At 49.5% G+C, this 25,010-nt stretch overlaps 1 protein-coding gene across 1 annotated transcript in view; it reads right to left on the bottom strand.

Annotated features, from left to right (window-relative positions):
• LOC142905807 (contactin-5-like) overlaps window positions 1-25,010 on the bottom strand; it is a 98,700-nt gene that overhangs the window by 50,045 nt on the left and 23,645 nt on the right. The window contains exons 2-3 of the mRNA XM_076052937.1: window positions 13,479-13,619; window positions 7,340-7,472 (exon numbers count right to left, since the gene is read on the bottom strand). Of these exons, the coding sequence (XP_075909052.1) occupies window positions 7,340-7,472; window positions 13,479-13,560 (215 nt within the window). The 5' untranslated portion in view covers window positions 13,561-13,619. The remainder of the gene's footprint in view (window positions 1-7,339; window positions 7,473-13,478; window positions 13,620-25,010) is intronic.

The following is a 25,010-nucleotide window of genomic DNA, read 5'->3' as shown; positions in this document are numbered from 1 at the left end:
GGGGTGGGTGGCCAGCACCACGCCCGACCGCCTTTGTCTTCCCAGTGACGATGTTTACACACCGCGCCAAGTACTCATTTGAGGCTGAGTCGACCTAGGGGAGGCCCAGGACCGGTTCAGATAACCGTCACCAGTGTTGGCCGTGATCGTAAATCGAACTCGGGTCGCGGGGTTTGTGTGCATCACGCTAACCGCTACACAACCACTCCCCCATCTGCAAACGTACATACACAGAGGTTATTGTTACACAATATTAGTTTTTTTGAAGTAGGGTTTAATATAAATGTTTTAAAACCACACTGAGCTGTTGGCTCTTGTTCGGAGTCGAGATTGTTTTGAGTATTTGGCTGCTACTTTGAATGTCCACGTGATGGTGTAAAGCCCACGTGATGGTGTAAAGCCCACGTGATGGTGTAAAGCCCACGTGATGGTGTAAAGCCCACGTGATGGTGTAAAGCCCACGTGATGGTGTAAAGCCCACGTGATGGTGTAAAGCCCCTTCGTTGAGCTATCACTTCCGATGGCCAGGGCGCTTCCAGATGCGCTGCCTCTGCGGCCGTCTGGAACGCTCTTCCTTACTATATTAGGAAGCCACTGGGAGCTATGCACTTTCGTCATAGATTGAAAACTAATCTCTTTAGAACTGATATTGTCTGTTAGTTTGTTGTCCTTCCCCCGCACCATAGACTCAACACTGCCCATAGACTCAACACTACCCATAGACTCAACACTGCCCATAGACTCAACACTGCCCATAGACTCAACACTACCCATAGACTCAACACTGCCCATAGACTCAACACTGCCCATAGACTCAACACTGCCCATAGACTCAACACTGCCCATAGACTCAACACTGCCCATAGACTCAACACTGCCCATAGACTCAACACTGCCCATAGACTCAACACTGCCCATAGACTCAACACTGCCCATAGACTCAACACTGCCCATAGACTCAACAACTACCCATAGACTCAACACTGCCCATAGACTCAACACTGCCCATAGACTCAACACTGCCCATAGACTCAACACTGCCCATAGACTCAACAACTACCCATAGACTCAACACTCCCCATAGACTCAACACTGCCCATAGACTCAACACTGCCCATAGACTCAACACTGCCCATAGACTCAACACTGCCCATAGACTCAACACTACCCATAGACTCAACACTGCCCATAGACTCACCACTCCCCATAGACTCAACACTGCCCATAGACTCAACACTGCCCATAGACTCAACACTGCCCATAGACTCAACACTGCCCATAGACTCAACACTGCCCATAGACTCAACACTCCCCATAGACTCAACACTGCCCATAGACTCAACACTGCCCATAGACTCAACACTACCCATAGACTCAACACTGCCCATAGACTCAACACTGCCCATAGACTGAACACTGCCCATAGACTGAACACTGCCCATAGACTCAACACTGCCCATAGACTAAACGCTGCCCATAGACTAAACACTGCCCATAGACTCAACACTGCCCATAGACTCAACACTGCCTATAGACTCAACACTACCCATAGACTCAACACTGCCCATAGACTCAACACTGCCCGTAAACTCAACACTGCCCATAGACTCAACACTACCCATAGACTCAACACTACCCATAGACTCAACACTGCCCATAGACTCAACACTGCCCATAGACTCAACACTGCCCATAGACTCAACACTACCCATAGACTCAACACTGTCCATAGACTCAACACTGCCCATAGACTCAACACTGCCCATAGGCTCAACACTGCCCATAGACTCAACACTGCCCATAGACTCAACACTGCCCATAGACTCAACACTACCCATAGACTCAACACTGCCCATAGACTCAACACTGCCCACAGACTCAACACTGCCCATAGACTCAACACTGCCCATAGACTCAACACTGCCCACAGACTCAACACTGCCCATAGACTCAGATATATTTGAGTGATTTTCCTATACTTTTCAATCCTATCGTGTTTATGTAGCTGTTTGTTGTTGTAGCGTTCTGACGCCGTGCCTCTTCTGGACATCTGTGAGAAAAGAGCTTCATAGCTGTTCGGATTTTCTCCAGCACAAATTAAGATTCTGAGAGCTCATCATTGCAGCAGTGGCTGACATTATTATCATCACCATCACCAGCAGCACCGCCACACGTAGCGATCATGTATGGCAGCAGACAAATCATCTCAGCGCGCGATGATTCTCAAAGTGGAGATGGCCGCGGAGGGGGGGGGAACGAACGAAGAAAGGAAAAGGAGTGTGGAACAGATGGAGATTAGTCCACACAATTTGCTGTGCCGCCTGCTACCTGTCACTTGCAGGGCCTGCGCCTTTATCATCATTATTTATTATATTTTTTGTTCGCCGACACCGCCACGGCTATTTTTCAGTCGACGCGAAGGGACAAAGCAGAATAATAATCATTGAGGCCGTGCTAGAATCTGTTTTGCAAGATAACTTTCTATTCATTGTTTTATTTATTTTTTCAGGACGGTTGCCGTTGAAACTTTAACAACTTTTAAATAGGAGCAGGGCCGCATGCGTCAACAATGATTGACCACCGCCACCACCACCGCCGCCGTCAATGCCACCCCCACCACCACCGCCACCACCACCACCGCCGCTAACGCCGCCACCACCACCGCCGCCGTCAATGCCACCACCGCCACCACCACCACTGCCCCCACCACCACCACCACCGCCGCCGCCACCACCGCCACCACCACCACCGCCACCACCACCACCACCACCACCACCGCCACCACCACCACCGCCACCACTACCCCCACCGCCACCACCACTACCCCCACCGCCGCCGCCACCACCGCCACCACCACCACCACCACCGCCACCACCACCACTACCCCCACCGCCACCACCACCACCACCACTACCCCCACCGCCACCACCACCACCACCACTACCCCCACCACCACCGCCACCACCGCCACCGCCACCACCACCACCACCACCACCGCCACCGCCACCACCACCACCGCCACCACCACCACCGCCACCACCACCACCGCCACCACCACCACCGCCACCACCACCACCGCCACCACGACCACCACCGCCACCGCCACCATCTCACCACAGGGAGAGAGGGAAACACCGCAATCTCCAAATACACAGCAACAGGCGTCAGGGTCGGGATCGAACCCACGACCTCCTGCATACCAGGCGAGGTAGTTAACATCTCACCAGCGCCGTTCACTTCGCTCGGATGGACGTTGAAGGTCCCCAAACTCCCCCCGTTACGTATTCGCGTGTGGGCCCTGATTTGCCAAATTGTAACATTACATCGCACATGGAGTTCATTCATTGAGTGATCATCATCGCAGCAGACTTCGGGTCACCTATCCCTGGTTCTCAGTCTAACACGTAGGAGACTTTCGCGACCAATATCATCCATAATACAGATTTGTGTTGGGTTGGATCGCGTAAATATATAAATGTGTCGCTAAACCAGCCACGGACCCGACACGCCTGATGAAGCGAGTTGTAATTCATGGCGAAACGTCGTACTCAGATTGTAGTAGGAGCTACTACACGCGTAGTAACTGCTACTACTGCACGTGTAGTAGCTACTACTACTGCTACTACACGTGTAGTAGTAGCAGTAGTAGTAGCTGTGATGGCGCAATCAGCGGCGTGGCTGTCCGGTGTGCAGGCGGTGCAACTGCACAGGCCTCTCGGGGCGGGGCTATGAAGAGGGGTGAGCGGGAGGGGCTAGTGGGGGAGCGCTGGGGGAAAGGGGCGGAGAATTGGACTCGGGTGTGCCTCTAACCCCTGCGCCTACCGCTCCACACAAAGACAAAGCTCCCCCGTATAGCCTCACCAGACTGTTGGGGGGCAAGTGCTGTTAAAGAGCGGCCCCGATGAAAGCCGGAAACGGCACACGAGGGGGTGGGTGGCCAGCACCACGCCCGGCCGCCTTTGTCTCCCCAGTGGCGATCCTTACACATCGCACCGGGTACTTATTTGAGGCTGAGTCGACCTAGGGGAGAGTCCCAGCACCGGTTCAGATAATCGTCACCGGTGGTGGCCGTGAGCGGGAATCGAACTCGAGTCGCCAGGTTCGTAGCACGACGCTAACGCTCCCCGCAACACACACACAACGGAGACAAAGATCCCCTTGTATAGCCTTTAATTTGAAAAAAAAAATTCAAATTTGATTGCTGTGGTTTTCACACCTGATGATGATTGCTTGTGTTGCAGTCGAAACGTCGTGAGAATTGTATTGTTTTATATTTGTATTATTTTATTGTTTCCCTTCTACGCGGTGGTGACTTTACCGAAAGAACCAAGAATATGAATCCCTGCAGTCACGAAAGCTTTAAATCAAAGTGACATTTGTCATCACGTGACAGTGTTATTACTATCCGTTTATTTCTCCATAAAAACGATAGTCACATACTAAGTGTTAACATTTTTCTAAAGCACCCTGTATACAGCTCTGTTAGGGAGAAGGTGGTACAGCGAAGTGTGTGGACTAATCTGCATCTGTTACATCTCACTTTCTTCCTACCCGTGGGTGGACTAATCTCCATCTGTTCTATCTCACTCCCTTCCTACCCGTGTGTGGACTAATTTGCATCTGTTACATCTCACTCCCTTCCTACCCGTGGGTGTACTAATCTGCATCTGTTCCATCCCACTCCCTTCCTACCCGTGGGTGGACTAATCTCCATCTGTTCCATCTCATCCCTTCCTACCCGTGGGTGGACTAATCTCCATCTGTTCCATCTCACTCCATTCCTACCCGTGGGTGGACTAATCTCCATCTGTTCCATCTCACTCCCTTCCTACCCGTGGGTGGACTAATCTCCATCTGTTCCATCTCACTCCCTTCCTACCTGTGGGTGGACTAATCTCCATCTGTTCCATCTCACTCCCTTCCTACCCGTGGGTGGACTAATCTCCATCTGTTCCACACTCACTCCCTTCCTACCCGTGGGTGGACTAATCTGCATCTGTTCCATCTCACTCCCTTCCTACCCGTGGGTGGACTAATCTCTATCTGTTACATCTCACTCCCTTCCTACCCGTGGGTGGACTAATCTCCATCTGTTCCATCTCACTCACTTCCACCCCGTGGGTGGACTAATCTCCATCTGTTCCACACTCACTCCCTTCCTACCCGTGTGTGGACTAATCTGCATCTGTTCCATCTCACTCCCGTCCTACCCGTGGGTGGACTAATCTCCATCTGTTCCATGTAACCGTGACAATGTCGACTACATCTGCTCCTATGGGACAGAGCCGAGGATCGGCAACCTGGGACTCCTGAGCCACGCGCGGCTCTTTAACGATTGCATCGCGACTCTTGAAATAATGAGAGGGGGGCGGGGGTGGGGGGTTAACAAATTCTAACATAAAATTCCACGTGTTGTTCATTTGGATGGCGACCCGTGCCCTAGGCGAAACCACAGCAGCAGCAGCGGCGTCGCACAGCTGCTCTGCGTCTGTGACGATGATTCCCTCGAATGCCGGGTGCGGTAAAAACATCAATAAGCATTGGGGAGACAAAGGCAGCCGGGCGTGGTGCTCGGTCACCCACCCACCCACCCCCTCGTGTGCCGTGCCGGCCTTCATCGGCGCTACAAGCAGCACTTGCCCCAACAGTCTGTTGGAAGCTATACGGGGGGATATGCGTCTTTATCTTGTGCGTGTGTGTGCAGAGCGGTGGTGCAGCGGTTAGCGCGCTACCCTGCGCTACCAGCCCGGCCACCCGGGTTCGATTCCCATTCACGGCCAGCACCGGTGACGATTATTACCCGAACCGGTCCTGGGCCTCTCCGAGGTCGACTCAGCCTCAACTGAGTTCCTGGTGCGGTTGTGTAGTAAACATCGCCACTGGGGGAGACAAAGGCGGCCCGGCGTGGTTTGGTTGGCCACCCACCCCCTCGTGTGCCACAGTGCCGGTAGCCTTCATAGGCGCTGCTCGCGAATGGCACTTGCCTTACCAGTGTGGCCGAGGCTACACGGGTGATCTTTGTCTGCTGCTGCTGCTGCTGTTGTTGTTGTTGGTATTTACGCGCGCGCGCGCGCGCGCTTGTTGTGCGTTTGCATTCATTTATTTTGAAGCGCTGCCACTTAAGCAAACGGCGCGTGGCAGCAGGCGACCGGTGCAGTCCACGGAGTGGCCGGGAACAGCGGCACGGATCATTTCGAATGCTGCCTAAATGCGATAGCTTCCTCGCGTGCAACGGGTGACTGAGCGGCGAATGCTAATTTTGAGAGTGTGTGTGCGTGTGTGTTTTTTTTTTTTCATGAGCTAACCGCAACGGGGGTTGTGGGGGCGCTCAACTCGCTGGGAAGACAAAGACGGCCGGGCGTGGTGCTGGCCACCCACCCCGCTTCGTGTGCCGTTCCAGCCTTGATAGGTGCTCGCGAACAGCACTTGCCCTGACAGTCCGTTACAGGCTGTACAGGCGGTGTGTTTGTCCTTGTTGACACGTGTGTGTGTGTGTCTTTGTGTGCGCGCATGTGAGTGGATAATCGCGGCGTGTTTTGGGTATTGGGGGGGGGGGGGCAAAGGCCGTCGGGAGTGGTGCTGGCCAATTCGTAAGGTTTGTCGCGTAAACAAAACGTGCGAATTAGTTACCACTTCAAATCGGGCTAATCGCCTGATGAAGTTGGTTGTTGTTGTTGTTGTGATCACCAGCGACACTGGTTAGTGCTGAAATAGTAACTAGTAGGCACGTTTTGTTTACGTGACAAACATTCATCATTGGCTGTGTCGGCTGGTGGTGCCTGGTTTCAAGACACATTCACATTTATGCAATGTAACCCACAATTTATTTTATGGATGCTGATGGTGATGATGCTGCTGATGATGCTGATGGTGAAGATGCCGAAGATGCTGATGTTGGTGAAGATGCTGATGGCAAGGATGCTGATGGTGATGATATTGATGCTGATGGTGAAGATGCTGATGATGATATTGATGCTGATGGTGATGATGATGGTGAAGATGCTGATGGCGAAGATGCTGATGATGATGAAGATGCTGATGATATTGATGCTGATGGCAAAGATGCTGATGGTGATGATATTGATGCTGATGGTGAAGATTCTGATGATGATGGTGAAGATGCTGATGATGATGATGATGATGATATTGATGCTGATGGTGAAGATGATGATGATGCTGATGGTGAAGATGCTGATGATGATGATGACGGTGGTGAAGATGCTGATGATATTGATGCTGATGGTGAAGATGCTGCTGATGATGGTGAAGATGCTTATGGTGATGATATTGATGCTGATGGTGATGCTTGCTGATGATAATGATGGAAGGTGTCACTTACCGGTGAGTGAGAGGTGGTGATCCACTTGCAAGACACCGGAATGACACTCTGTCTGTCTTAGACCCCACGGAGTAAACGACATCTTGGGGCTCCTCCAAGAACGCAGGTCCCACATCTCCGTGGCTATCCCCCCCTGTAACACACACACACACACACGACGCTGGAGAGATAATACGTTTGTGGTGGTTCACAGCAAGAAGCGCCTCGGTTCGAGTCCAGACTCGGGCGCCTTCCCGTGAATGGAGTTCGTGAGTTATTCCCCTACAGATACACAGAGACCCATTGGAGACACATAGAGACTCATCGAGATACATAGCGACTCATAGAGACACAGAGACCCCGAGAGATACACAGAGACTCATGGAGACACATAGAGACTCATCGAGATACATAGAGACTCATAGAGACACAGAGACCCCTAGAGATACACAGAGACCCATTGGAGACACATAGAGACTCATTGAGATACATAGAGACTCATAGAGACCCCTAGAGATACACAGAGACCCATTGGAGACACATAGAGACTCATCGAGATACATAGAGACTCATAGAGACACAGAGACCCCTAGAGATACACAGAGACTCATGGAGACACACAGAGACTCATCGAGATATATAGAGACTCATAGAGACACAGAGACCCCTAGAGATACACAGAGACCCATTGGAGACACATAGAAACTCATTGAGATACATAGAGACTCATAGAGACACAGAGACCCCTAGAGATACACAGAGACTCATGGAGACACATAGAGACTCATCGAGATACATAGAGACTCATAGAGACACAGAGACCCCTAGAGATACACAGGGACTCATGGAGACACATAGAGACTCATCGAGATACACAAAGACTCATAGAGACACAGAGACCCCTAGAGATACACAGAGACCCATGGAGACATATAGAGACTCATCGAGATGCATGGAGACTCATAGAGACACAGAAACCCCTAGAGATACACAGAGACTCATGGAGACAAATAGAGACTCATCGAGATACACAGAGACTCATAGAGACACAGAGACCCCTAGAGATACACAGAGACTCATGGAGACATATAGAGACTCATCGAGATACATAGAGACTCATAGAGACACAGAGACCCCTAGAGATACACAGACACCAATGGAGACACATAGAGACTCATCGAGATGCATAGAGACACAGAGACACCTAGAGATATACAGAGACCCATGGAGACATATAGAGACTCATCGAAATACATAGAGACTCATAGAGACACAGAGACCCCTAGAGATACACAGAGACTCATGGAGACACATAGAAACACATCGAGATACACAGAGACTCATAGAGACACAGAGACCCCTAGAGATACACAGAGACTCATGGAGACACATAGAGACACATCGAGATACACAGAGACACATAGAGACACAGAGACCCTAGAGATACACAGAGACTCATGGAGACATATAGAGACTCATCGAGATACATAGAGACTCATAGAGACACAGCGACCCCTAGAGATACACAGAGACTCATGGAGACACATAGAGACTCATCGAGATACACAGAGACACATAGAGACACAGAGACCTCTAGAGATACACAGAGACTCATGGAGACACATAGAGACTCATCGAGATACAGAGAGACACATAGAGACACAGAGACCCCTAGAGATACACAGAGACCCATTGGAGACACATAGAGACTCATTGAGATACATAGAGACTCATAGAGACCCCTAGAGATACACAGAGACCCATTGGAGACACATAGAGACTCATCGAGATACATAGAGACTCATAGAGACACAGAGACCCCTAGAGATACACAGAGACTCATGGAGACACACAGAGACTCATCGAGATATATAGAGACTCATAGAGACACAGAGACCCCTAGAGATACACAGAGACCCATTGGAGACACATAGAAACTCATTGAGATACATAGAGACTCATAGAGACACAGAGACCCCTAGAGATACACAGAGACTCATGGAGACACATAGAGACTCATCGAGATACATAGAGACTCATAGAGACACAGAGACCCCTAGAGATACACAGGGACTCATGGAGACACATAGAGACTCATCGAGATACACAAAGACTCATAGAGACACAGAGACCCCTAGAGATACACAGAGACCCATGGAGACATATAGAGACTCATCGAGATGCATGGAGACTCATAGAGACACAGAAACCCCTAGAGATACACAGAGACTCATGGAGACAAATAGAGACTCATCGAGATACACAGAGACTCATAGAGACACAGAGACCCCTAGAGATACACAGAGACTCATGGAGACATATAGAGACTCATCGAGATACATAGAGACTCATAGAGACACAGAGACCCCTAGAGATACACAGACACCAATGGAGACACATAGAGACTCATCGAGATGCATAGAGACACAGAGACACCTAGAGATATACAGAGACCCATGGAGACATATAGAGACTCATCGAAATACATAGAGACTCATAGAGACACAGAGACCCCTAGAGATACACAGAGACTCATGGAGACACATAGAAACACATCGAGATACACAGAGACTCATAGAGACACAGAGACCCCTAGAGATACACAGAGACTCATGGAGACACATAGAGACACATCGAGATACACAGAGACACATAGAGACACAGAGACCCTAGAGATACACAGAGACTCATGGAGACATATAGAGACTCATCGAGATACATAGAGACTCATAGAGACACAGCGACCCCTAGAGATACACAGAGACTCATGGAGACACATAGAGACTCATCGAGATACACAGAGACACATAGAGACACAGAGACCTCTAGAGATACACAGAGACTCATGGAGACACATAGAGACTCATCGAGATACAGAGAGACACATAGAGACACAGAGACCCCTAGAGATACACAGAGACTCATGGAGACACATAGAGACACAGAGGCCCCTAGAGATACACAGAGACTCATGGAGACATATAGAGACACATCGAGATACACAGAGACTCATAGAGACACAGAGGCCCCTAGAGATACACAGAGACTCATGGAGACATATAGAGACACATCGAGATACACAGAGACTCATAGAGACACAGAGACCACTAGACTTACACAGAGACTCATGGAGACACATAGAGATTCATCGAGATACACAGAGACACATAGTGACACAGAGACCCCTAGACTTACACAGAGACTAATGGAGACACATAGAGACTCATTGAGATACACAGATACACATAGAGACACAGAGACCCCGAGAGATACGCAGAAACCCATATAGATGCATGGAGACCCATCAGAATACACAGACGCAACGAGATACAAAGAGACCCATCGAGATATACAGAGACCCATAGAGATACACAGAGACCCATAGAGATACACAGAGCCCCATAGAGATACACAGAGACCCAAGGAGAGACATAGAGACACAGAGAGCAATGTACATACACAGATACCCATATATACATAGAGACTCCTAGAGATAGAGACCCATCGAGATACACAGAGACCCATAGAGATACACAGAGACCCATGTAGATACACAGAGATCCATAGAGATACACAGATACCCATAGAGATACACAGAGACCCATAGAGATACACAGAGACCCAAGGAGAGACATAGAGACACAGAGAGCAATGTACATACACAGATACCCATATATACATAGAGACTCCTAGAGATAGAGACCCATCGAGATACACAGAGATCCATAGAGATACACAGAGACCCATAGATACACAGAGACCCATAGATACATAGTGACCCAAAGAGATACATAGAGACCCAAGGAGAGACATAAGACACAGAGACCAATGTAGATACACAGAGACCCATAGAGATACACAGAGACCCATGTAGATACATAGATACCCATGTAGATACATAGAGACCAATGTAGATACACAGAGACCCATAGATACACAGAGACCCATAGAGATACACAGAGACCCATGTAGATACATAGAGACCCATGTAGATACACAGAGACCCATGTAGATACATAGAGACCCATAGAGATACACAGAGACCCATGTAGATACATAGAGACCCATAGAGATACACAGAAACCCATGAAGATACATAGAGACGCATGGACTACGGGGAGAACATGCGAACACCGAATACACAACAGGCATCGCCAGGGTCCTGGATCGGAACCTACGACCTCCTGCTTGCAGGCGAGGGAGATATGGCGAGGAAGATGGAGAGAGCGAGATATGTAACACCTCTCTCACCATCGCGGCATCCCACTGACATTCATGCAGAGAGAGATACATCGAGAGAGTACCAAACAAAAAAACAACCTAATTAAAATTAATTCCTATCCACGTGGGATTGTAAATATGATTGTGGGTTGGAAGCGTGATAACGGCTGAGCGCGCTGCATCCGCCCGGTTCTCGCGTTGTTCATTAACCCCTCCCCCCCCACAGCCCCCCCCGCCACCCCGGCTCCCCCGCGGCTCCCCCCCTAACCCCCCGGTTCCCCACTGCGGGCCCCCCATTCAACCAACACCCGCTGCCCCCCTCCCCCCGCCGACAATGAACGAGGCCTCCCCAGGAAGCTCGTCGCCAAAGCTGAGAGCTCGCGTGCCCATTAGCGCAGTCTGGCGATGTGCGGTGAAGTTCAACATTCACACACAAACACTGCCCATAGGCTAACACTGACCATAGACTCAACACTGCCCATAGACTCAACACTGCCCATAGACTCAACACTGCCCATAGACTCAACACTGCCCATAGACTCAACACTGCCCATAGACTCAACACTGCCCATAGACTAACACTGCCCATAGACTAACGTAGGTCGACTCAGCCTCAAACAAGAACAACGCTGCTGCTGCTGATGCTGATGATGCTGCTGATGCTGCTGCTGATGCTGCTGATGCTGCTGATGCTGCTGCTGATGATGCTGCTGCTGATGCTGCTGCTGATGATGCTGCTGCTGATGCTGCTGCTGATGCTGCTGCTGCTGATGCTGCTGCTGCTGCTGATGCTGCTGATGCTGCTGCAGCAAAAAAAGAGCTTCACAGCACATCGGATTCCTCCAGAAATAAATAAATAATCCGCTTCTGCTTGTGCACCGCTGCCAACGCAGCAGCGGCAGCAGTGGCAGCGTCAGCAGAATCGGTGTGACGTTATTACGGTGACGCGGTGTGACGTTGCGGTGTGACGTTGTTGCGGTGTGACGTTGATGCGGTGTGACGGAGATGCGGTGTGACGTTGATGCGGTGTGACGTTGTTTGGGTGTGACGTTGTTACGGTGTGACGGTGACGCGGTGTGACGTTGTTGCGTTGTGACGTTGTTGCGGTGTGACATTGATGCGGTGTGACGTTCATGCGGTGTGACGTTGATGCGGTGTGACGTTGATACGGTGTGACGTTGTTGGGGTGTGACGTTGATGCGGTGTGACGTTGTTGCGTTGTGACGTTGCGGTGTGACGTTGTTGCAGTGTGACGTTGATGCGGTGTGACGGTGATGTGGTGTGACGTTGATGCGGTGTGACGTTGATGCAGTGTGACGGTGACGCGGCGTGACGTTGATGCGGTGTGACGTTGATGCGTTGTGACGGTGATACAGTGTGACGTTGACGTGGTGTGACGTTGTTGCGGTGTGACGGTGATGCGGTGTGACGTTGATGCGGTGTGACGTTGTTGCGGTGTGACGTTGATGCGGTGTGACGTTGTTGCGTTGTGACGTTGATGCGGTGTGACGTTGATGCGGTGTGACGTTGATGCGGTGTGACGTTGTTGCGATGTGACATTGATGCGGTGTGACGTTGATGCGGTGTGACGTTGTTGCGGTGTGACGTTGATGCGGTGTGACAGTGACGCGGTGTGACGTTGATGCGGTGTGACGTTGATGCGGTGTGACGTTGAGGCGGTGTGACGGTGACGCGGTGTGATGTTGATTCGGTGTGACGTTGATGCGGTGTGACGGTGACGCGGTGTGACGTTGATGCGGTGTGACGTTGATGCGGTGTGACGGTGATGCGGTGTGACGTTGATGCGGTGTGACGTTGTTGCGGTGTGACGTTGTTGCGGTGTGACGTTGTTGCGTTGTGACGTTGATGCGGTGTGACGTTGATGCGGTGTGACGTTGATGCGGTGTGACGTTGATGCGGTGTGACGTTGATGACCAACCTGCCGCATGTCTCCACGAGACACAAGTCAAGACGATCCACCAGGCCGTGTGTGGACCACTCATCTTGAGTGTCCTCTCCATCACTGTGGACGAGCCTTCTTCATCATCATCACAATCACCAGCATCATCAACTCCATCATCTGTCAAATACAAAACACAGCAAACACAATATTTACGATGTTTGATTACGGGAGATGTATGACTGAAACAGGGGACTCCTCTACTTAATAACGAGGTGCGTTCCAGAGGTCTGTTCATTAGTCGATTTGTTCATCAGCCCCAACTTTACTCCTGTCGATTACAAACGTGTTGTACACTAAACAGATGAAGATGCCACTGGTTCTACACGTTCTGTAGATGTAGATGCCACTGGTTCTTCACGTTCTGTAGATGTAGATGCCACTGGTTCTACACGTTCTGTAGATGTAAATGCCACTGGTTCTTCACGTTCTGTAGATGTAGATGCCACTGGTTCTACACGTTCTACAGATGTAGATGCCACTGGTTCTTCACGTTCTGCAGATGTAGATGCCACTGGTTCTACACGTTCTGTAGATGTAGATGCCACTGGTTCTACACGTTCTGTAGATGTAGATGCCACTGGTTCTACACGTTATGTAGATGTAGATGCCACTGGTTCTTCACGTTCTGTAGATGTAGATGCTACTGGTTCTACACGTTCTACAGATGTAGATGCCACTGGTTCTTCACGTTCTGCAGATGTAGATGCCACTGGTTCTACACGTTCTGTAGATGTAGATGCCACTGGTTCTTCACGTTCTGCAGATGAAGATGCTACTGGTTCTTCACGTTCTACAGATGTAGATGCCACTGGTTCTACGATTTCTGCAGATGTAGATGCCACTGGTTCTTCACGTTCTGCAGATGTAGATGCCACTGGTTCTTCACGTTCTGCAGATGTAGATGCCACTGGTTCTTCACGTTCTGCAGATGTAGATGCCACTGGTTTTTCACGTTCTGCAGATGTAGATGCCACTGGTTCTTCACGTTCTGCAGATGAAGATGCCACTGGTTCTTCACGTTCTGCAGATGAAGATCCTACTGGTTCTTCGATTTCTGCAGATGTAGATGCCACTGGTTCTTCACGTTCTACAGATGTAGATGCCACTGGTTCTTCACGTTCTGCAGATGAAGATGCCACTGGTTCTTCACGTTCTGTACATGTAGATGCCACTGGTTCTTCACGTTCTGCAGATGAAGATGCCACTGGTTCTTCACGTTCTTTAGATGTAGATGCCATTGGTTCTTCACGTTCTGTACATGTAGATGCCGCTGGTTCTTAACGTTCTGCAAATGTAGATACCATTGGTTCTTCACGTTCTGTGCATGTAGATGCCACTGGTTCTTCACGTTCTGCAGATGTAGATGCTATTGGTTCTTCACGTTCTGCAGATGAAGATGACACTGGTTATTAACGTTCTGCAGATGAAGGTGCTACTGGTTCTTCGATTTCTGCAGATGTAGAAAGCCACTGGTTATTAACGTTCTACAGATGTAGATGCCACTGGTTTTTCACGTTCTGCAGATGTAAATGCCATTGGTTCTTCACGTTCTGTCGATGTAGATGCCACTGGTTCTTCACGTTCTGCAGATGTAGATGCCACTGGTTCTTCACGTTCTGCAGATGTAGATGCCACTGGTTCTTCACGTTCTGCAGATGAAGATGCTACTGGTTCTTCGATTTCTGCAGATGTAGATGCCACTGGTTATTAACGTTCTACAGATGTAGATGCCACTGGTTTTTCACGTTCTGCAGATGTAGATGCCACTGGTTCTTCACGTTCTGTGGAATGTAGATTCCACTGGTTCTTCACGTTCTGTAGATGTAGATGCCACTGGTTCTTAACGTTCTGTAGATGAAGATGCTACTGGTTCTTCACGTTCTGCAAATGTAGATGCCACGGGTTCTTCACGTTCTGCAGATGAAGATGCTACTGATTCTTCGATTTCTGCAGATGTAGATGCCACTGGTTATTCACGTTCTACAGATGTAGATGCCACTGGCTCTTCACGTTCTGCAGATGTAGATGCCACTGGTTCTTCACGTTCTGTCGATGTAGATGCCACTGGTTCTTCACGTTCTGCAGATGAAGATGCTACTGGTTCTTCGATTTCTGCAGATGTAGATGCCACTGGTTATTCACGTTCTCCAGATGTAGATGCCACTGGTTCTTCACGTTCTGCAGATGTAGATGCCACTGGTTCTTCACGTTCTGCCGATGTAGATGCCACTGGTTTTTCACGTTCTGCAGATGGAAATGTCACTGGTTCTTCACGTTCTAAAGATGTAGATGCCACTGGTTCTTCACGTTCTGTAGATGTAGATGCCACTGGTTCTTAACGTTCTGCAGATGTAGATACCATTGGTTCTTCACGTTCTGTACATGTAGATGCCACTGGTTCTTCACGTTTTGCAGATGTAGATGCCACTGGTTCTACACGTTTTGTCGATGTAGATGCCACTGGTTCTTCACGTTCTACAGATGTAGATGCTATTGGTTCTTCACGTTCTGTAGATGTAGATGCCACTGGTTCTTAACGTTCTGCAGATGTAGATGCCATTGGTTCTTCACGTTCTATAGATGTAGATGCCACTGGTTCTTAACGTTCTGCAAATGTAGATGTCACTGGTTATTCACGTTCTGCAGATGTAGATGCCACTGGTTCTTCACGTTCTGCAGATGTAGATGCCACTGGTTATTAACGTTCTACAGATGTAGATGCCACTGGTTTTTCACGTTCTGCAGATGTAGATGCCACTGGTTATTAATGATCTGCAGATGTAGATGCCACTGGTTCTTCACGTTCTACAGATGTAGATGCCAATGGTTCTTCACCTTCTGCAGATGTAGATGCCACCACCGCCATCTATTGCGCGGTGGTTGAACTCACGACGCTCGGTCCGAACAGCCAACTGGACGTACGAACCGGATTTGTTCGTGTCTATGAAAGATCGTAAGTCGAACGGTCGTAAGTAGAGGAATTCCCTGTAGAGTGTTCATGCTCGGGGAGACGCTGGGGAATTCGCCACATTGGCGGTGTAGCGGTTCGTAGCGCTGCTTGGAATCACGAGCCACAAGTTCGCCGATTCGACTCGATGGCGTGACAGGTGAAACTACTTTTTACCATTAAACATTTATATGTAGTTTTTTTTTTATCTTACTAGGTAAGGCCCCGCCACTGGGCTGTGTAGCTCGGTTTCAGAAGCCCTGACCTGGCTATCGCAAATGATAGCTCAACGAAAGTGGGGCATCATCATTATCATCACCATATGATGATGATGACGCTGCTTTCGGCCGTGTGGCTCAGCCGAATCTCCCCATTCCCCGGGGGGTCTCCGGAGGATCTGTCCCCACCGCTCCTCGGGGTGTCCGCGGCTCGACCCCAACGTTCCGGCTTTGGTGGGGTCCATGCTCAGGAGACTGGAGGCGGCTTCTTCTTTTATAAAATCAGTTTCCCGTGTGGGAGAGGGGGCGCCTCACCCAGGCTGAGAAGCGCCACGGACTTGCAGACTTCGTCTGTGGCCAAGGCAGTTCACAGGGGCAGGAGAAAGATGCCGCAAGGCGACACTGGCGGCTGCTCTGCGGTGGTGCCGATGCCGAGGGGCCTCCTCTAGGCGCGGCTCCAGCTGGAGCACGTGGAGCACGTGGAGCGCTCCAGCTGGGGCACGTGGGGCACGTGGAGCACGTGGAGCACTCCAGCTGGAGCACGTGGGGCACGTGGAGCACTCCAGCTGGAGCACGTGGAGCGCTCCAGCTGGAGCACGTGGAGCACTCCAGCTGGAGCACGTGGAGCACTCCAGCTGGAGCACTTGGAGCACTCCAGCTGGAGCACGTGGAGCTTTCCACGTGGAGCACGTGGGGCGCTCCACGTGCTCGAGCTGGAGCACGTGGAGCACGTGGAGCACGTGGAGCACGTGGAGCACGTGGAGCGCTCCAATTCGCGTGTTTCGTGGACGGTGGTGGGGGCCGGTCAAGCCCTCTGCACCAGCGCTAACGGATTTCTGAACTTTACTTTGTAACGAGCTGATTCGTCATCTGTAACGAGGTTATTCTTCGTCTGTAACGAGGTGATTCGTCGTCTGTAACGAGGTTATTCGTCGTCTGTAACGAGGTTATTCGTCGTCTGTAACGAGGTTATTCGTCGTCTGTAACGAGGTGATTCGTCGTCTGTAACGAGGTTATTCGTCGTCTGTAACGAGGTGATTCGTCGTCTGTAACGAGGTTATTCGTCGTCTGTAACGAGGTGATTCGTCGTCTGTAACGAGGTTATTCGTCGTCTGTAACGAGGTTATTCGTCGTCTGTAACGAGGTGATTCGTCGCTCGTGGCACAGCGTAACGACGCGGTGTTCGTGTTGCGCGTGGCACGTGCAGCGCCACGCGTCACGTGGGTAGTGTCTGTGACGTGCACGCGTGACGCTGTACTCCACGTGACTTTGTATGGAAATCGGCTCCAGTGCTTTCGCTGCTGGCAGCAATGAAAGTGTTTCAAAACTCAAAACGCTCTCCCGCTCTCTCCACTCTCTCTCCTATCTCATTATCTCTCTCTCCTCTCTCTCCCCTCTCTTTCTCTCACTCTCTCCACTCTCACTAGACTTGCCTTTTAAACAACTTTCATTTCCGCCAGCAGCCAACAGCACTGGAAGCGATTCCGATATGAAATACACAAAGTCACCAGCAACACAAAATCCACGCGCTGTGGCGCTAAACGCACCGCGCACAACACGAAAGAAAAGTCACGTGGTAGTGGTGGTCCACTCTCTCCAGAGAGAGAGCTCCCTCTAAGTGGGGACCCTTCCTCCGGCAATTGCAGTGCTGCGCCTTTAGCTGCAACGTGCAGCGCCTTCACCAACAGATTGCCGAGGCCGAGTGCTGCTAGCGAGTAGCAGCGCCTACGAAGGCCGGAACGGTACACGAGGGTGACCAGCACCACGCCCGACCGCCTTTGTCTCCCCAGTAGGGATGGTTACACTCGGCACTAGGTACTCATTTGCCATGCTGGGTGAACTTTGAGGCTTTCACGAGAGGTATCGAAGGCCCGCTGGCAGGAGGTCACAGAACACGCCCAGGTAACGTGAGTTCACTCACTGAGATGACCGCTGAGTGCACCACGTGACACACACACAAAGACAAAGATCCCCCGTATAGCCTTAACAGACTGTTTCCGGGGCAAGCGCTGTTAGCAGCGAGCACCTGCAACTACAAGGACACACACACACGCACACGCACGCGTGAACACACAACAAGACGCACACAACACACACGAAGACAACGCAAGAGACGAGAGGTCTACGTTGATAGTCACGACCCCGATGATGTAGCAGCGTTCTATATACTGTATATATGTGTGTATATAAATAAATCAACGCAACGATTTTGTTTAAATCCACTCTGCGTGCGCCTGCCACTCGCGCTAACGACAGCGGCCGCGGGTAATTAGGAAGATTAAGATCGCGGGGTCAAGTGAACAAGCTACCTGCGTGTTTAAATATAATTCTACATTGTAATTATTTTGTGTTACCATTACGCTCACCGTCTAGACTCAGAAACTCATTTTAAAAAAATTGGGGGGGGGGGGGCAGAATGATAAAGGTTTGTTTAGACCGAAGGAGAAGGAATCTGATGAGCTATGAAGCTCTTTGTTGTCGCAGATGTCCGGTCACAGCAAATAATAACAACAACAACAACAAACACAATTACACAAAAACGATAGGAAGAGTGGCACAGTATATGGAAGATAAACAAAGACAATGTTTTTTTATCTTGCCTGATATAAAGGCCATTATCGTCTTTGTCAGAAGCGACCTGCCCATCACAAATGATAACGAAGTAGCTTATCGTCGTCGTCGTCATCATCATCACCACCACCATCACGTGGACATTTATAGCAGCAAAATAATCGAATTCGCAGTAGGGGTGGCGATGCTTGCTGCTGCTGCTGCTGTGAGATTCCAGTTAAGCGATTTGTGTGTGTGTAGGGGGGGGAGGAGCGGTGGCGAAATGGTTAGCACGCTGCGGTATCCGCTCTCGTAGAGAGAGAGAGAGTGGACAACTCAGAGAGAGAGAGAGGACGACTCAGAGAGAGAGGACGACTCAGAGAGAGAGAGGACGACTCAGAGAGAGAGTGGACGACTCAGAGAGAGAGGACGACTCAGAGAGAGACAGAGAAGACGACTCAGAGAGAGAGGACGACTCGGAGAGAGAGAGGACGACTCAGGGAGAGAGAGGACGACTCAGAGAGAGAGAGAGAGGACGCCTCAGAGAGAGAGAGAGAGGACGACTCAGAGAGAGAGAGAGGACGACTCAGAGAGAGAGAGAGGACGACTTAGAGAGAGAGAGGACGACTCAGAGAGAGAGGACGACTCAGAGAGAGAGAGAGAGGACGACTCAGAGAGAGAGAGAAAGGGACGACTCAGAGAGAGAGAGAGAGGACGACTTAGAGAGAGAGAGAGGACGACTCAGAGAGAGAGGACGACTCAGAGAGAGAGGACGACTTAGAGAGATAGGACAACTCAGAGAGAGAGAGAGGAGGACTCAGAGAGAGAGAGAGGACGACTAAGAGAGAGAGGACGACTCAGAGAGAGAGAGGACGACTCAGAGAGAGAGAGGACGACTCAGAGAGAGAGAAGACTCAGAGAGAGAAAGAGAGAGAGGACGACTCAGAGAGAGAACGACTCAGAAAGAGAGAGGACGACTCAGAGAGAGAGAGGACGACTCAGAGAGAGAGAGGACGACTCAAAGAGAGAGAGGACGACTCAGAGAGAGAGAGGACGACTCAGAGAGAGAGAGGGACGACTCAGAGAGAGAGGACGACTCAAAGAGAGAGAGAGGACGACCCAAAGAGAGAGAGAGAGGACGACTCAGAGAGAGAGAGGGACGACTCAGAGAGAGAGAGGACGACTCAAAGAGAGAGAGAGAGGACGACTCAGAGAGAGAAAGAGAGAGAGGACGACTCAGAGAGAGAGAGGACGACTCAGAGAGAGAGAGAGGACGACTCAGAGAGAGAGAGGGACGACTCAGAGAGAGAGAGGACGACTCAGAGAGACAGAGATGACTCAGAGAAAGAGAGAGAGGATGACTCAGAGAGAGAGAGGGACGACTCAGAGAGAGAGAGGACGACTCAGAGAGAGAGAGAGGACGACTCAGAGAGAGAGGACGACTCAGAGAGAGAGAGAGGACGACTCAGAGAGAGAGGACGACTCAGAAAGAGAGAGGACGACTCAGAGAGAGAGGACGACTCAGAGAGAGAGGACGACTCAGAGAGAGAGAGGACGACTCAGAGAGAGAGAGGACGACTCAGAGAGAGAGAGGACGACTCAGAGAGAGAGAGAGGACGACTCAGAGAAAGAGGACGACTCAGAGAGAGAGAGAGGACGACTCAGAGAGAGAGGACGACTCAGAGAGAGAGAGGACGACTCAGAGAGAGAGGACCACTCAGAGAGAGAGAGGACGACTCAGAGAGAGAGGACGACTCAGAGAGAGAGAGGACGACTCAGAGAGAGAGGGAGAGAGGACGACTCAGAGAGAGAGAGAGAGAAGACGACTCAGAGAGAGAGAGAGGACGACTCAGAGAGAGAGAGGACGACTCAGAGAGAGAGGACGACTCAGAGGCGCCAGGAGGAGGAACCACACAGACGAGGGAGTGGGAAGGCAGCAGCAGCAGTCACGTGGTAGTGAGGAGCCGGAGCCACCAACAATTGCCCCAAGCTCTGCGGCCCTCTAGGTATTAAGATGTGAGAGGAAACCAGAGCTCCCGGAGAAAACTCACGCGTGCGAGGGGGAAACGCGCTATCCCCGTACAGACGGAACAATGTGGGAGACCGCGTTATTGCCCACCCACGGGAAGGAAGGGAGTTTGGCAGCCACCTGTGCAATATGTACGTATGTGAGTTGGACTTCTTTCGCACCGTACTTAGCCAGCCGTGCTGATCAGAGGTGCGGGGGAAGGACAACAACCTATAAAAATGAGTTTGTCAATCTAGACGATGATGATTTAAAAGTGCATCTTAGCTCCCAGTGGCTTTCAAATATCGGAGGAAGCGTTCCAGACGGCCGCAGAAGCACATCTGAAAATGCGCGATGCGGTGTGTGATGAGTCTATGGGTAGTGTTGAGTCTATGGTGCAGTGTTGAGTCTATGGGCAGTGTTGAGTCTGTGGGCAGTGTTGAGTCTATGGGCAGTGTTGAGTCTATGGGCAGTGTTGAGTCTATGGTGCAGTGTTGAGTCTATGGGCAGTGTTGAGTCTGTGGGCAGTGTTGAGTCTGTGGGCAGTGTTGAGTCTGTGGGCAGTGTTGAGTCTATGGGCAGCGTTGAGTCTATGGGTAGTGTTGAGTCTATGGGCAGTGTTGAGTCTATGGGTAGTGTTGAGTCTATGGGCAGTGTTGAGTCTATGGTCAGTGTTGAGTCTATGGGCAGTGTTGAGTCTGTGGGCAGTGTTGAGTCTGTGGGCAGTGTTGAGTCTGTGGGCAGTGTTGAGTCTATGGGCAGCGTTGAGTCTATGGGCAGTGTTGAGTCTGTGGGCAGTGTTGAGTCTATGGGTAGTGTTGAGTCTATGGTGCAGTGTTGAGTCTATGGGCAGTGTTGAGTCTATGGGCAGTGTTGAGTCTATGGGCAGTGTTGAGTCTATGGTGCAGTGTTGAGTCTATGGTGCAGTGTTGAGTCTATGGGCAGTGTTGAGTCTATGGGTAGTGTTGAGTCTATGGGCAGTGTTGAGTCTATGGGCAGTAGGTGTGTATGTTGAACTTTTTTTCCCACCGTACTATCCAACCGCTCTAAATCGGGGGTGCGTGGGACGGACACCAAACAGCGGCGCTGGGTACGCCACTGAACATCACTGCACGTGGCTACATCTTGGACGCCGTGGGGGGGGGGGGGGAGGCTTTCATCCAGCAGTGGAGAGGTCAAACACCAATGGGGGGGCGGACGGATCCCTCACTCGGCGCAGGAGGAGCTCCGTCTCACGTTTTTAAAATTCACCGCACATTCGGCTCCGTATTCAATTGCGAGCTTAAAAGGCAAAGAAAAAATAATTGGATGTTTTTTTTTTCGTCCCTGTGCTCCTGCGGATCCTAGCCAGGTGAGATCTCTGATAGAGGAATAAAGGAAGATACCAGAGACTCCTATCGCATCACACGCAAACAAGAGAGAGAGGGAGAGATAGAGCGGGAACGGGCTCAGATTAAAATGCACCGTCGATTAAAAATGGTCACTTTGCAATAATCGGCGAGTTACATCGCAACGCCATGGAATTAAAACGTATTTGTCAATCGCATCAGCAATATGATGTCTTCTTTAAAAAATCTACTTTGCAGTAGGTGTCACCATGTGCTTATACACTCGTGTGTGTGCACGTGTGTGTGCACGTGTGTGTACACGTGTGTGTACACGTGTGTGTACACGTGTGTGTACATGTGTGTGTACACGTGTGTACACGTGTGTGTACACGTGTGTGTGCATATATAGAGGGGAGCGGTGGTGTAGCGGTTAGCGCGCTGCGCTATGAATCTGGCGACCCGGGTTCGATTCCCGCTTACGGCAAACACCAAGTGACGATGATCTGAACCGGTCCTGGGCCTCCCATAGGTCGACTCAGCCTCAAATGAGTACCTGGTGCGACGTGTAAACATCGCCACTATGGAGACAAAGGCGGCCGGGCGTGGTGCTGGCCACCCACCCCCTCGTGTACCGTTCTGGCCTTCATAGGTGCTCGCTAACAGCACTTGCCCCAACAGTCTGTTAAGGCTACACGGGGAATCTTTGTCTTTGACAGAGAGGGCCAAAAGTCAGGAAACATCGAGTGGCATTAAAATACTTTAATCCAAGACAGTAATTATAATACATATTGTGTCCGACCCCAATATTAAAATATGCTCAAAATGTCCCTCCCAATATATTGCTATAAAATAGATTCCTATTTATATGATTGTGGTTATGGTTGTACTTTATTAACCTCTAATCTCTGCCATTACATACAATCAAACATGTAAAGGTAAATAAGAAAATAGACATTATTGTAATAAATAAAAAGTCAATTTTACGTGTTAGTGATTTTTTTTATCTTTTAGGCAGGAAATGGCAGGAAATTCGTTTTTCAAATTTAGAAACATTTTCTGGGGGCGGGGTGCCCAGACCCCCTGGAAGATTTGGTCACCCCCAATGTTGATTCCATGGCTACCGCCTTGCTTTAATCGTTTGTTCTTTGTGTTAATATTATGTTTATTTGAGATTACAGTCATCGATATCTATTTGTCTGCTTCTTCCTTTTCAGATGGGGTTTTCAGAATGGAAAGAAAATCGACTGATTTGAAGTAAAACGTAAAAATAGACGAACGTCCGATAGATTACACTCGTAAGCTGACCAAGGCAAAAACCCCAAAAACACAACACCCGGCCAAAATTAATTTCAAAAGAGAATTCCTGCACGATGGAATTCATCTTAATACTGGGAGTCAATTTAAACATCTGTTAAAGCAAATTTAACAAACCCAAATACGAGAATCCTCCGTGTGTCCTGATTTTGTGGCAGCCTTTATATTATATTCTTAGTTCTTTCGGTAAAGTCACGTGGAAGGGAAACAATAAAATAATAATACATATAAAACAATAAAAAATTCTCACGACGTTTCGACCATAGCACAAACGGTCGTCATCAGGTGTGTCGGTTTGCATAAATTTATTTATTTTTAAACGGTGTATTTATTTATAAAAAAACGTTAGCGCCACGCGCAACGATTTGGCAGTTTATTTAGAAGGACGAGTCCATCTATGTTCTGAAAAGATGAGGGGGGAGACGAAAAATGTAATGTATGCTGTCTGAAAGCCACTTTAAGCGTGAACAATCAATTAAGACCTGAAATGGTTAATCAAATCTTTCCAATGATTGCTAAGCCAGAATCCATCTTCTCGGTTGAAATTGTGCATACATTAAATTTTTCGTCTCCCCCCTCATCTTTTCAGAACATAGATGGACTAGTCCTTCTAAATAAACTGCTAAATCGTTGCGCGTGGCGCTATCGTTTTTTTATAAATAAATAAATACACCGTTTACAAATAAATAAATTTTTGCAAACCGACACACCTGATGACGACCGTTTGTGTTATGGTCGAAACGTCGTGAGAATTTGTATTGTTTAATATATATTTTATTATTTTATTGTTTCCCTTCAACGTGACTTTACCGAAAGAACTAAGAATATGAATTACTGCAGTCACGAAAGCTTTAAATCAAAGCCTTTAGATTATTAAGATGCACTGGTTAGCAGCAGCAGCGGCGGAAGCAGCCACCTACAGTGAGGGAAAAAAGTATTTGATCCCCTGCTGATTTTGTACGTTTGCCCACTGACAAAGAAATGATCAGTCTATAATTTTAATGGTAGGTTCATTTGAACAGCGAGCTACAGAATAACAACAACAAAATCCAGAAAAACGCATGTCAAAAATGTTATAAATTGATTTGAATTTTAATGAGGGAAATAAGTATTTGACCCCTCTGCAAAACATGACTTAGTACT

This window comes from Petromyzon marinus, chromosome 59 (assembly GCF_048934315.1).
Source record: "Petromyzon marinus isolate PM22_M1 ecotype Great Lakes invasive population chromosome 59, UKy_Petmar_22M1.pri1.0, whole genome shotgun sequence".
NCBI classification, from domain to species: domain Eukaryota; kingdom Metazoa; phylum Chordata; class Hyperoartia; order Petromyzontiformes; family Petromyzontidae; genus Petromyzon; species Petromyzon marinus.
Note: the sequence above shows the minus strand (reverse complement) of the source record. Positions and strands in the feature narration are given on the sequence as shown.